General features: G+C 33.2%; 1 protein-coding gene across 3 annotated transcripts in view; it reads right to left on the reverse strand.

Moving 5' to 3' along the window:
- Positions 1–1,704: 1,704 nt before the first annotated feature.
- Positions 1,705–14,358, reverse strand: part of TXLNG (taxilin gamma) — a 58,786-nt gene continuing 46,132 nt past the window's right edge. For 2 of the 3 annotated variants that reach the window (XM_051984439.1, XM_051984437.1), the window contains exons 6-10: positions 12,835–12,954; positions 10,725–10,799; positions 9,216–9,308; positions 5,906–6,001; positions 1,705–4,825 (exon numbers count right to left, since the gene is read on the reverse strand). In XM_051984439.1, coding sequence (XP_051840399.1) covers positions 4,490–4,825; positions 5,906–6,001; positions 9,216–9,308; positions 10,725–10,799; positions 12,835–12,954 — 720 coding nt within the window. In that variant the 3' untranslated portion in view covers positions 1,705–4,489. The remainder of the gene's footprint in view (positions 4,826–5,905; positions 6,002–9,215; positions 9,309–10,724; positions 10,800–12,834; positions 12,955–14,358) is intronic. The other variant, XM_051984438.1, reaches the window with a different exon arrangement.

Genomic DNA, 14,358 nt, shown 5'->3' on the forward strand with positions numbered 1-14,358 from the left:
TTGCCTTGTTCTGTTTATTTACGAAGAATACAGTTAAAAAGATGATGGCCTTAAGAAAAAGTAAAAAAGTTAAAACAGGGTTTAAAAATTCTCCTCTTCCTTCCCCCCCCACCCCAAGAGTTCCACAATTTCAATGTGACACATTTTTCTTTTAGAAATTTATGCTGAGTTTTTTAAATGATATAATTAATGGCCATTATAATGGAACTATTTTATCAGCTTCAAGAAAGTGCACAGCTGCTTAAAAAGATTTCTTGTGCAACTCCTCAAGTTTCCCCTTTTGGGGCTATGTGACATGAAATCTTTCTTACAGGTTTACTGTTGTAGTGCCATAACTTAATATGTTTTTGCCTAAGGAAAATTTTTCACATCTTTGCAGAAGAAACTAAACTAAAGAAACTAAATTGCCATAGCAAGTATAAAGATTAAATATTTAACTAGACTCCAAGAAGAGAGCAGTTAACAGAATTTAGTAGAGAGAATAGCTAAATATGTTCACTTGTCTCACTGAAATTAATTTGGCATGCTGAAATTTTCAGTTTTCAGGGTAACAATACTCATAGAATGAATGATTTTCATGGTCAATTTTCAAAAATATGTAAAATACGATAGAAAAAATTTGAATGCCACCACTACATTTGGGGAACTGAATTCCCCAATGCCAGCACGAATTTAGACATGTCCTGCCTACCTCCTGTGACTAACTCCAAATCCTTTTAAACTGGATTTTTCTAGTATTTTCTAATATTCCCATCAAAACCTTGGTTTTGAATTCACTTACTTTTGAGATTTTCAAGAAAGAAATCACTAAAAGACAGTATTTGGGGCAGTTTTAGACCTAAACCTAAACCTAAAGTTTAGGTCTGACATGGCGAAAAGTGTACAGCCAATAAAAAACCTACAAAGAAGCAAATCTGGACATCTGAGCACAAATTATCTTTAAGATTAAAAAATTTATTTTCTGAATCCTTGCCACAGGACAATGTTTTTTTTCTTTTCCTATTTTTGCAGTTGAGAAAATAGTATATATGCATATATATTATGTTTATATATATATATATATATATACACACACACACATATATATATATATATATATATACACACACACACACACACACACACATATAATCCAATAGAAATGAAACAGCTTAGGGTAACTGAATAGCCTCACTGAATTTTACCAAAACGTTGCTGAAGCTTACAAAAAGTAGTGAACAAATATTACTAATTCACACATTCTTCAGAACTAGAAAAAACCTCGGTTGTCTTTAGTTCTGTGTTTCCCAAAACTAAAAACCCATCTTGATTGGGCCCACAAAGCTGGGTAAGTAAGCTGTTTGACTTGTTTTGGTACAGCCATGAGCTAGTCAATTGGGCAACAAACAACCTTGGTATAATCCAATAATCTCAAGCCATTATTTCTAACACCTTGTCTAAAATATCTTAAATTCCTCAGACTGTTACTTCAACTTCCCTAAAGATAAAAGTCTTTCTAAAAGATTTCTAAATTTCCTCAAATCCTTTTATCAGAATTCTGTAACAGTTGTCTTCCCAAGGACTGAAGTAATATCTAAGTACAATAGAGTTAGTTACGGCATTTATAGTATAGTCTCTGAGTAAGGACCATGTTTTCCTTACAATTTTAGATTTGATAACTATATAACTTGTTCTAAATATAAAGAAAACACAGAGCCTGTTAAATTAAGCATACATATTTACTTAATCTATACAGAATTGAGTAGATAAAATCAGATTCACATTAGTGAAAAATCTCTACAAAATGTCTTGAAAAGCAAAACAAGACTGCCTGTTCATTAATCAATTCTTTTCCTCATGAAAGCAGATATGGGTTGTAAAAATAAAGCAGTGTTTAGCACAAACTAGATTTCTGCATCACTTTTTTTTTTCACAGTTATTTCCATCTACAATCTGAAAGAGGTAGATTTTCTGCAACACCTGAGAATTGAACTGTAACAACCAGGTGTAAGTGTAGTAAAAGACAGTTTGCACGCACGCGCGCGCGCGCGCACACACACACACACACACACACACACAATGCTTCTCTTAAAAATCAGAAAACACTTCTGTGGTCTAATGATGAAATGGTCTCTTATCGAGGGCCCAAGTTTTAGAGGCCATTATCATTATAGACTACCACACCTCGATTCAAAGATAGTGCAAGAAATGAATAAATGAACTGAATAACAATATTTTAAAAGTATTAAAATAGGGGGCCTGGCAGTCATTGCACCAACTATATGGTAAAGCTGAGTCTAAGTGTTGGGTGTGCTACTACTAGACCTGTAAATCATCTTATTGGAGAAGAGACTAAGTAAGAGAGGCCTTCTAGTAAGCAAGCATACTTGTTTCTTTTGTTGGGATATAGGACTAAAGGAGAAAAACCCATTCAAAGGGAATCACATGTCCTCAAAAGTACTCTCTACTGTTGCTTTGTTTTTACTATTTAGATCTAGAGCAGAGAAAGTTAAAGTGAAAACAGCAGGAAAAGAACTATACATTAAAATTTTTTTCAAGTCCTTTACAAATGCACAACAAGATTTGAAACATTATCTTCCATGCAAAGCAAGCACCATGTAGAAATGTATGGAAGATAAACAGTTGGCTCATGAAATGTTTGAGCTACATCTTCCACTGGTTCAGAAATTTAAGGATTTGTCCTAATTGAAAGGGGAGCTGTTTCCATATATGAATCTGCACTTACTCTTAAGAAAACAAGTCCCCTGGTTTCATATGGTAACTGCAAGTCACCACTGAAACGAAGTATAGTTTTATGTGAACCTACTCCCTACATTTCTTTGCCCTTTGGTTTTTAACATGATTAGCATTTAAAAGTTTAGAGGGTAGCCTGTCACCTCCTCCTTCATCTATGTCTACTTTCCTCTTATTCCCTCATCAAGCTTAAGACCTCGACTGCAAATCTACCTGAAAGGACCATTTCTCACCTGCACAGGACAGAGTTCTTTTACACCCTACAGTTTACCGTACATCAATTTAAGATGTTGTTCAGTAGTGTGAGCTGACTATGCATCAGATTTAAAACAGAGAACATGATCTCAATGATTAGCTTCACATAAAGGTTAAAACCTTTTTTATCAGTGCAGTCTGAACATTCAGACTACGTGTACTGTGACAAAAGGAACTATTTAGGCAAAGAGAATCCTCAAAAAGTATATGCTTAGTTTAGAAACCCTCTTCAAGTTGAGTGCAAAGAAAATAAAGTACCAGAAAATAGTACTTTTTGCATTTCTTTTAAAATGATAGCAACAAACTGAAAAATAAGCAAAAACATACTTGGGCACTTGTAGCACTATTAGTCTCCTGATTACATTGCCTACTGTTTGGAAATTTAAAATATTGGTCCCAGCCTTTCTGCTTTAGGGATTATTCTTTTGAATTAAGTTTTTTTTTTTAATCAAATATCTGGCTTCATAGGAAGCATAACCCCAGAATATTTGCATGTTATTTTTAAAAGTGTAGTTACTAAATTCTACTTTTCACATGCAGGTTTTTTTTTTTTTTTAAGTTGCAACTTTGATATAACCAAATGGTAGCAGAAAGATCTTCTGCCTATTTAAAACAGCCTGGCAACTTAAAAACATTTTCACAAGTTTCCATTCAAAGGAACCATACAACATAATTCAAACATTTAACAATGATCTCTAACCAAGATACCAAGCATTGTCTGAAGTAAAGAACAGTGCGCATAGGAAAATATCTGCAGTATCCACATATTTATTATTTCTCTGCAGTTCCCTATCCTAGACCATGTTATCAGTTCACTATATGAAACAGGCCTAATGGCTACTTTTACCATTATAATTATATTCATTAAACCTGTTTTCACCTAGTAACACACTAGGTATGCTTTTTGCAAGTTAAGCAATAAATCTCTCATGATCAAAGTTAATGTTTGCAAAGCTGATAAGCCAGGCCACTGCAAAATCTTGCTCCTGGTCCAATTCTTTTCACATAGTGGGAAAATTTGTCTTTCTTATAGGCCAGTAAATAGAAGCATCTTCTAAAAATTGTGGGTTTTTTCTTTTTGTTTGGAGGGTGAAAAGTAAATTATATTCATATACCAGGAAATAGTACTTTCATATTTAGGAAATTAGCAGTGTTCCTGCTAATGATAAGCCCATTATGTATCCCTTAAGGAAAATCTTAATTATGGGATTTTTGTGTGCAAGGGACAGAGAAAAGATGGACAAGGCAACATACACATGCATTCTTATGAAAGAAGGGGAAAAAATGAGGCAGATGTGCAACACAGTTGTGGAAAATTTATAGATTAAAACTATTCAAAGCTGCTAGGCAACTTCCTGTACCACATAAGTCCAGTAGTTCTAAGAAAATACAGATATGGTAGAAAAAGTAAGAAATTTTTCACCACAAAACCAATAGTTACCACCAACAGAGAAAGTTATACACAAAATATATCTTCTCAATACAGTGTTTACACTTCATTTTAGTCAACGGAATCAGTGTCAGGAACAGAACTCATGGACACAGTCTCTTGAAAACCATCACTGCCTTCATCTGTTGCATTGTGCTCAACCTCTAAGGGAATTGCCGTTTCTTTTTTAGAGGGAGTTTTCATCTTTTTGTGAGAATCAAGAAGAGTGCAAGGCTGTAACACAGGAACTGTTTGATCTACATCTGCTTCTTTTACAGAGACTTGTTCTTTAAGGACTTCCACTTTCTCATTAAGCTCATTTCTTTCTGTTTGGAGAGCTCTGCACAGCTTCTCTAAGCGCTCCAGTTTTATTTGAAACGCCTTGTAATCTTTATCTCGAACAGTTTTCTATAAATGAAATTAACAAAAGGTTATATGATCTGGTTAATAAACAGCATAGTAAGCTATTATATACAGGCTTTATATATTGTTTGTTTTTCTTATGTTGTGCAAGTTTTAAGCAAACCAGAGTTTACTAGTAGTATCTTCTGAGATCACCTGTGGCCAAATTAAGAGACACTACCATAATTTTACCAAAGCATGCAATTTACATTTAAATAACCATTATACATTTAAACACAGTCCCCTGTATTAAAACGTTTTCTCATCTCAATCAAAATAGCAAGACAAAAATATCCAGCATTTTATATATCAATCTCGACAATATTTTCTCCCTTGTATAGAGAGCTAAATGTTTTAAATCATATCTATCCCTTTTGTTGAATCATTTTTCAGTCCTGACTCCATTCCTTGGAAAAGATACTGTAGTGTATCCTTCTCTAGCTCATTTCACAGATTGGGAACTAAAGGAAACAGAATTAAGTAAGTTGCCCAGGTATACCCATGAGCCTGTAAGTCCAGTTTTGAGTGACTCTTTACTTCAGACCTAGCATCAGATCCACTAAACTACCTAGTTGCCCTGCCTCATAACACAGCAATCAATTTTGAAAATATGATTGGATATAGTTTTACTAACTCTCCTGAAGCTAATTTTACACATACATACATACATACACACCTTCATGTACATACAAAATATTTTCATTCTTTAATCTTTTATCCACCTTTTTTTTTTTTTTTTTGAGACTATGAAGGCAGAAGGACATTAATTAGGTTGTGACTTTCTGCTACCAAGAAGTTATTTTTATTTGGAATAAATGATAGAAAGAATTATTAGTTATTGTGTAATCATGTGCTTAATGAACAGAATATTACAACAACTTGAATACTTTGTTCATTGGCGTCTAAGATGAAAAAGAAAGTATAAACATTTACATAATTAGCAATGTCCACAGAAAAACATGAATACAAAACAATGCTCTCTGTAGCTATGGGATGAGAATTGCAGGCATTGAAGAAGTCCCCCTGACTTTTATAGGTACATATGGAAAAACAGGAATTAACATAAATTATATAATCTCTACTCACCTCTTCAGCCATTTGCAGAAGTGCCTTATTGTTGTTTTCCCATTTAGTACGCCAAACTATTGTTTCTTTTTCCAGTTTTTTAATTTTCTTGGTCATCTAAAAATTGTTTAATATACAATTACTGATTACAACAAATTTTTATTGCTTTATTTCTTAAAAGTGAAGAATTTTATAAAATAATAATTTGGCTAATTTTCTTCTTGTGTACTTTCCCCACCCCAATTCTGAAAAGGAAAAGTTTTCTACCAATTCAGGCCTACATATCCCCTTACCTACATATTTTGTCTCCTGTATTAAAACCATTCCTGGTAACCTTGATCTTGCTAAAGTGGATTTTTTATTTCTTTATTCCCTTCACTGCAACTACTGCATCTACTCATCACACAAGTTTTCACACTTTCGCAATCTATTTTATTGAAACCCTTCCTACTCCTTTGAGTTTAGTATTGTCCCTTTCTCTTACAGCTCTAACAACCACTACTTGCTCTGTGATTTTGCTGGTTACTTCATTCTCCTTACATGGACTCCTATGGGTTTTCTCTATTTCTCGCTTGATGAATCCTTCCACTCCCAAGGCTTCTGTACCTCTATACAGATCCTTTCACCATTAGACATCTCCACTTATAATAATGCAATTCCCTATTTGCAAATACCTGCTAGACACTACTTTTGTATCTCTTGACTCTCTCATTCTCCTATGACTGTGGCAAGACTTGAAACACATCCTTTCTCCCTTAGTCCACACAGTCGCCAAACTGAATGCAACCTCTGAAATCTTTCTAGAACTTGTCTTCTTTTCTCTACTAATATGCCAACCACTCCCATTTGATCCCTTATCTTTATTCTCTAATTCATCCTTCACCTGACTTTCTAAAATGATCTTTACACAGTGCTCTGATCCTATTAGTCCTCTACTGAAAAACCTATGGTGACTCCTCCTTGTGAATCAGGCATATATATCAAGTATATTCTTAGCTTTTATACCCTTCCACTACCTGGCTCCAACTAATCCCACCAGTTTTGTCTCACTCAACTTTTCTATTAGAATGTGAGCTTAAGAATATCATTCTCCTTTTCTATTTATATCCCCAGCGCTTAGCACAGTGCTTTTATACATAGCAAATGTTTAATAAATACTCGTTCTTTCATAATATCCATGTTCCAATAGAGATTGCCTCATTCTTTGTTTCTCCATAAGTGTCTAGCAAATAGTAGGCACTTAAGAGCTTAATAAATGCTTTTTGATCAACTCACTGACCTCCCAATTGCATCGTGCTCTCTCTCCCAGTTCTATGTCTTTGTTCCAACAACCTTCCCAACACCACTATATCCTTACTTCTGGGTCTAAACAGCTCCTAAGAGTAGTGTCTGTATGTCACACCTTTATATAACCAGTGCCTAGCATAGTGCCTTGGACATAGTAGGTGATTAATAATTGCTACTTGAACTGCCAATAATAAAGGGATGACTATAAACTCCTAACTGTGGCAGCAGCTGGAAGTAATGTTATGAAAATGCTTTCCTGAATTTCAAAAGAAACCATAAATAATAGTAATAATACATCAACATTCATGCATAAGTATCATAAACTACTACAGTTTAAAAGAAAATTTTTTCTTCTTTTATGAAAATCTCACTAAGATGAAACTTAACTGGGAGAAAGGAAGATGGAAGTAGTAGGAGTACTACATTACAATTAAATTTGCTACCCACTGTTGTATTATTTATAAAAAGTCGACATTCTTTAGTAAATGAGGTAAGGGAAGATGTGACGGATAGTCATAATAAGGTTAATCAAGATGGTTTTTGTTATGGAAGGAGTTAAAAATGAATATATCCTCCAACTGAGCAGTCCTTAGCTTTAAACATCCTCAAGACTTTTTAGTTACAATACAACTTACCTTTCCTTATGTGATCAGTAAAACATGATTCAAGAGACAGACTTATTCAGAAGTTCTACTTTATGGGATTGAGGAAAAATAAATGTTTATGACATGGCAAGGATAATCAATGGACAGCCTTGTGTTCCACTGATATTCTTGTGATGTCAAAAGAAATTTGAAGAATGTCCCCAAGCATATTAGATGAAGCCTCTTTGACAAACTATTGAGGAAATTATTAATATTATTATTAGCTATTGTTATCAACTTGTTTTAGGGACAAGTCACACAGTAAGACTGGCAAACACAAATGAACTGTAATCTGCATCACTGCAAGGAATCTCCACAATGTGATCACAGATCCATGAATATAATTGATATCTAACCCTTCTAAAATACTTGAATTTCAGTATTACAAATTTGTGGACATAAATGATATTTCATCATCCTAATCCATCTCTAAAAGTTTTATATTTTCTTTACACCAACAATGGCTGTATGTTTCTTTGGAACACAATCCTCAACATCCAGTTTAAAGTCAAATTTTCTGTTTGTTTGTTTTTTGGGTCGGTGGGGCTGCTCTTTGATGTGGTACTTTGGGTACTGACTGCAGCCAAAAAGGGAAAAACTAGTCCAAACAAATTATCTTAGTCACCAATGATTACAATGCTCCTATACTTTACCTCAAAACCTTCATGAGCTAAAAAGGAGATTGAGGTAAGGAAAGGGGAGATGATAGACAATGAGTGGATTGGAAAGACATATTTTGTATAATGAGGCAACCACTGTCTATAACCAAACTTCTGAAGCAAGTCTCACCCATTATAATTAGTACCAAATTTAACATTAGTGAATGACATTCTGGGCCATAGAGTTCTCAGTATTTATCCATTCCTGCAAATGTTGGAATATGGAAAAGCGGGCAACAGAGAAAGAGAGGACAAAATGCTATATTGAGTAATAAAAGGGACAAGAATAATTTATTAAAATATTTAACTTTTATACTGTGTTCCAATAAGAATTAGAAAGATTACTATTCACCCATAAACTTTAACCACTATAAAAATACAAATGTACCCTGTGTTATCTACATTTAATTACACAATTAATTGAAATACTAAAGAACTACCTGATATGCTCTTTTACATAAGCAGCTCCCTTGGTGTACTGTAACTGTTTTATCATTAATTAATCACTTAAGGTATTATATCTAAGATCAGGTAAATGTTGTGAGCTATTGCCAATGGAAGATCAGAAATGTAAAACATCTTTGAAATGATAATATATGTAAAATCAATGTAAAAAAAATGGACTCCCATAATTAGGTATGTCCATACAAGTTATAATCATACTTAAAATAACACTAACTTAAATAAACTGTGTTTTGGGGGTAGTTAATCCTAAGAATCTACTAAAAATCCTGCTAGTACCTTTTCCATTTCCTGCCTGAAGGTTGTAAAAAGTTCATTGCTTTTTGCCATGGTAGTCTGGAATTCTTCAAACTTATCCATATAAAGAGAAAGCTATAGGGAAAAAAATATTAAATATTCTGAGTCTCAGATTAAAAAGTGCTTTAGACAAAGGCTTTCTGAGTAATAAAGGTTAAACATCATTTGCATTTTAAAAGAAATATTAGGTAAAAATGAGACTTTAATAGCTATTTCTTAATTAGGGAGGCAAAATTTATCCCAAAGCTTGGATACTCCATGAATTATATATATATAAACCCATATATATCAGATCCCTTTTAGGCAATCAGTTACTGAAATGCTACTATACACACACACACACATATGTATATATAAATTAAGTCAAACACAACAAATGAAGCAAAACAATAGTTATAAACTGTGAATACAGCATTTCTGTTTTCAACACTGGGACAGGACAGTTAAACTAGTGATCCTATTACTTACAATTTAAAAATTCCAAAAGTTTTTAAATTTTTGTCACTTATTGTTTAAGTACTTTTAACCCCAAAGAAGCAAAACCCAACTTAACTCACTAAGGAAACTTTTTTAGGCTTACAAAATTTATATCTTGTCAAGAATGAAAATGAAGTCATTCCTAGTAAGAATTCAGAAGCAGAGGAGAAACTGAATAAGGGTAGAAGATGAAGAAATTGGACAATCTTTTACAGTGTTAATTTGTAAAAACTGGTATTAATCAACAAAACAATCAGCCAATGGATTATTTATTGACCATCCACTATGTGCCTAGCACTGTACCAAGTACTGGGGAGCAGAGGAGAAATTTAACAAGGTTCCACTTTCTGCTGGTAGTGTGCCAGATCTTCATTTCTTACTGTCCTGCTAAGTGGGGAGCCAGCATCTTATAAATTACTCCTGCCCATAATCCTTTACCCAAACTCAAGTGAATTTAGCCTTCTGAATAACACCCTGGGAACACGCTCGTGAACTGAGCTATAGGCAAAAATAAGTAGCTGGGAGAAAGGGAATAAGACAGGTTTATACACCTGCCATGCCTCACTAAAAGTCTGCAGAAATATGATTATATCCCACAATATCAATTCTACTAGTTTCATTCCTTTGGGCTTTGGAGACTTGAGTCTTTCAGAGTCCACTTGTAAAATAAAGATACTAATATTTGCAATAAGACACCAGGGGAAAGGCCCTTTTTTAACTATTAAATTAACTCTCAAAATTTTAGTTAACACCAACTTAGTGACAGCTAACTAAGAATAAGAACAAGAACAAGAAACAGAAGACAACTATAGGGGTGTGAGGTTAATATACGCAAAAAGGGAAAGCAAAGAGAAAAAAGCTGCCCTGACATTAAAGATGACAGACTTGAGCCTATGTAATAATTATGCCCAGGGTTCATGACCAATACCACAGCAGGTTGTTCATCATCATCTTTACTGCTCAATACTTTTGGATTAAAAATTAGCCTACCATTCATGCCTTCTTCCAAGTTACCTGCTGTTTGAGCTGTGCTTCCTGCTGTTTCATTTGTTCACATTTGTGCCTCGACTCTGTGGCTTCTTTTAACAACTGGAAAAGATAGAAACACATCCTGGCAAATACTAATACTGATAAGATGAATAAAATGACATAATATTAATAAATACAAATCTAAATTAAATCATACCCAAATATTTTAGGCAAGAATTGTATTTTAGGTAAAATATTCATTTAAAGCAATTGCCACTAAAGTCTATGACCTATTGGTAAAGAACTTGGCTTACTTATCTTTATTTAGATGGTATTTGAAATAATTCATCCCTTTGGGATAAATTACAATTTATAGAATATTTTCAATTCTTAAAATGGTCAATTCTTCTTAATTTCCACCACTAATTCAGCTTACATCATTTAGATGAACTTTTGGAGATTTAACAAATATAGGTTGATTGTTGACATTCACTTCCTATGTCTTTCTCAAATAGTTCATATTTTAATCAGTAATTGGGTTTTGGTAGCTATTAAACCAAGAGCAAAAATTAATTTGACAGGGCAGCTAGGTGGTGCAGTAGATAAGAGTACCAGCCCTGAATTCAGGAGGACCCAAAGAGTTTTGCCTCGGGTAAAAAAAAGAAAAAAAAAAAAAAAAAACACTTAACTTTAAAACCTTGTTGAAGACCAAATTAGCTATGGACCCTGATTCAAGTTAAACTTCTTCCTAAGTCCTAATTTTCTAAAAATGGAAAATAAGCATATTGTTAGAGATGTCCCTTACACTGAGAAAAAATACAATTACTTATGAAGAAAAGATTTCTTCAGGGTTTAAAAAAGTCATTCAGTTGCTCCATGAAGTTTCATTATGTTCCACTTAGAAATTGTCACTTTGACAATTATACTAAATTATACTAAATAATAATACTTTACAATAATACTTTATAATTTATACTAAATTATACTAAATAAATATACTAAATAATTATATAATAAATTATACTAAATTATACTAAAGCATATTCAGAAAGAAGAGGGGCATCCTTTGAAAAGATGAGGTATTTGCTTCTATGAAAGAGAGGGGGCAGTCTAACAGTTTGATGAGCAACACATCTAGCAGTCATTTCTAATTTATCAAGGAGGCCCTTCAACAGAATTGGCTAAAGAAGTGAAGTCTGCAAGTGCATGATTCTTACACTAAAATCTTATCCCAATGACTAATTGTAACATGATTGAATTCCTTAGCAAGATACAAGTTTAGGTGGATTCCCATCAAACAAGGTGAATTGTTTCTCTATAGCCATATTTATGAAGACCATCTAGACTAAGGTACATAGCTCACCCTGAGGAAAAGTATACAGTATATTTACTGTGACCTATGTCTTTATTTTCAGCCCTATGAGGTCTGAGCAGTTCAGATTGTACTTCTAATTTCCAGGACACTCAGGCAGCAACAGCCACCAGATGACCTACCTTCTGTCTCAACCTGCTTTCCAACACATATTTCCCCAAGAGAAAATGGCAAATTCTCACACTCATTACTATAGGAGAATTCACTCTTTCAGGCTCACTTCCTGCTTTTCCCACTGACAGGGTTACCCAGTTCCTCCAGTCTGCTGCTGAACATGCCTGTTGGTGTTATCTCCTCTAAAGTGTGAATTTCTTAAGAGCAAGAACTATCTTGCTTTTTCTATCTGTATCTCTACATCTTAGGTACATGGTACATGGGTAAGTGTTTTTTTCATTTATTCAAGGTTAATTATATAGTTTGAAAATTAAAGAATTTTAATTCAAACCTTTTAACCAAGACGATTTATATATTACTAACTATAGAGCACACCACCTATATTGGAACTTCAAAAATCTTATAAATTTACTAAAAATAACCTTGATAGTCTTTTATATTGTTCTAACAAATCACATTATGGTAGGACATTTAAATAAAACCAAAGCCTTCTTTGTAGCATATTAAGTAGTGACATACCAACACAATTAATCTGGATGGAAGAAAAACAAGGAACATTACTCAAATGCTATTCCTAAATAATGCAAAATTGAAATTTAAATATAACAAACCAACAGAGTTACCACACTACCCACCACTCCTCTCTTCCCCCCAACTCTTAGAACTTACAAATTCTCTTTCTCTTTGATGTTTTTCCTCAGCTTCTTTTATGAGCTGTGTTGTCTGCTGAAGTTTGGCATCCACAAGCTGCTGCTGTAGTTCCTTATGCTTGAACACTTTGTCAATATGCTACAGAAAAATAAAATGTCATAGCTGTCGCCTATTATTTAAATATTTACATGTGTTTTATACCACATTAACAAATGTCAAATATACTCTACCTACAATGTTGATTTATTGAATTGATAATACTTAAACATAAGTGTAATTACAAAGCAATGACTAATTTTTTTGTCTTTGCAATTAGCCTCAATGCTTTACATGCAACTGATGTGTTGAGACCAAAAGAGCTAATTAAGAAGCAAGACCCTTTGCAAGATCTAAGATGTGGAAACTGTACAATGGGTAAATAGGTACTAGTAAAGGTAAAGCCATTGATAGTCCTTAGATTGCCTATTTCTGGACTTGATTAAAATGAGTTTCATACTGTATCTGGGAGGGCATGGAACTGGAAAAAATGAGTAAGTGACCCAAATTATTAAGCAAATTCATATGTTCCTTATATTTAGGGAAAAGTATATAGATGGTATATTTCATTCTCTGCTAAACTTTCCAAACATCTTTTTAACCCTTTTACGCTATAGTATTAAAAGTTTATTATGTCTAATAGCATAGTTACATATGTAAAATGTGAGCAATGTCTCTTGAAAGCCTTAGAAATGCTGATAGTACTTAATCTGATTTATTACTGAGTAAACATTGCAGAGAAACTATATAACTAGAAATAACTGAACCAATGGCCAACAAATTAGTAATACTATCCCTGAATAATCCCCAAATCAAGAGATCAAGTACAAAGAAAATTTCTTTGTCAACCATTAATATCTAAAACAAATTATAACAATTCACTCTTATACAAGCCAATAACAACACTTTAAAATTTTTGCCAATTTGTTTATCTATGATTCAAATTAAACATACCCATTCTCCTGTCATAAAATGAAAAAATCTTAGCAAAATCAGAAGGTTCATTTAGTACTAATCAGATTTAAAGGTTATGCTCAAAGTAAAATATACAATTTGATTTTTTACAGTTTTAACTTCTTTAGAATTTACTTGATTTAAGGCAATTATAAAATAGTCCAAATAGCACAGAAAATCAAGCACTACCATTTATTATCCTAAGTTATTTTAATGAGGATATGCAATTTAAAAAGAACAACAAGCCATAAACCTGAAGCATTCTTAAAAAATAATCATAATCATTATAGCACTTTGGAAATTCGAATACAAGAACAACTAACTGGTCTAGTTAAGTAATCTACTGTAAGAAATTTTTCTCTACCTTATCCCCTGGATTTTGCTTCTGTCATTACTTACTGTGTTAAGAATGTGGATGGCCAGGGAGTGCTACTTGCCACTCCCAAGCCTTGTATTTCTTTAATTTATTACTTCAATAGGGTGACACATTAGAAAAGCCAACTGTTATAATATTGGAAAAAGGAAGAAAAAAAGTCAAATTAAAATAAGGTA

This window comes from Antechinus flavipes, chromosome 3 (assembly GCF_016432865.1).
Source record: "Antechinus flavipes isolate AdamAnt ecotype Samford, QLD, Australia chromosome 3, AdamAnt_v2, whole genome shotgun sequence".
NCBI classification, from domain to species: Eukaryota; Metazoa; Chordata; class Mammalia; order Dasyuromorphia; family Dasyuridae; genus Antechinus; species Antechinus flavipes.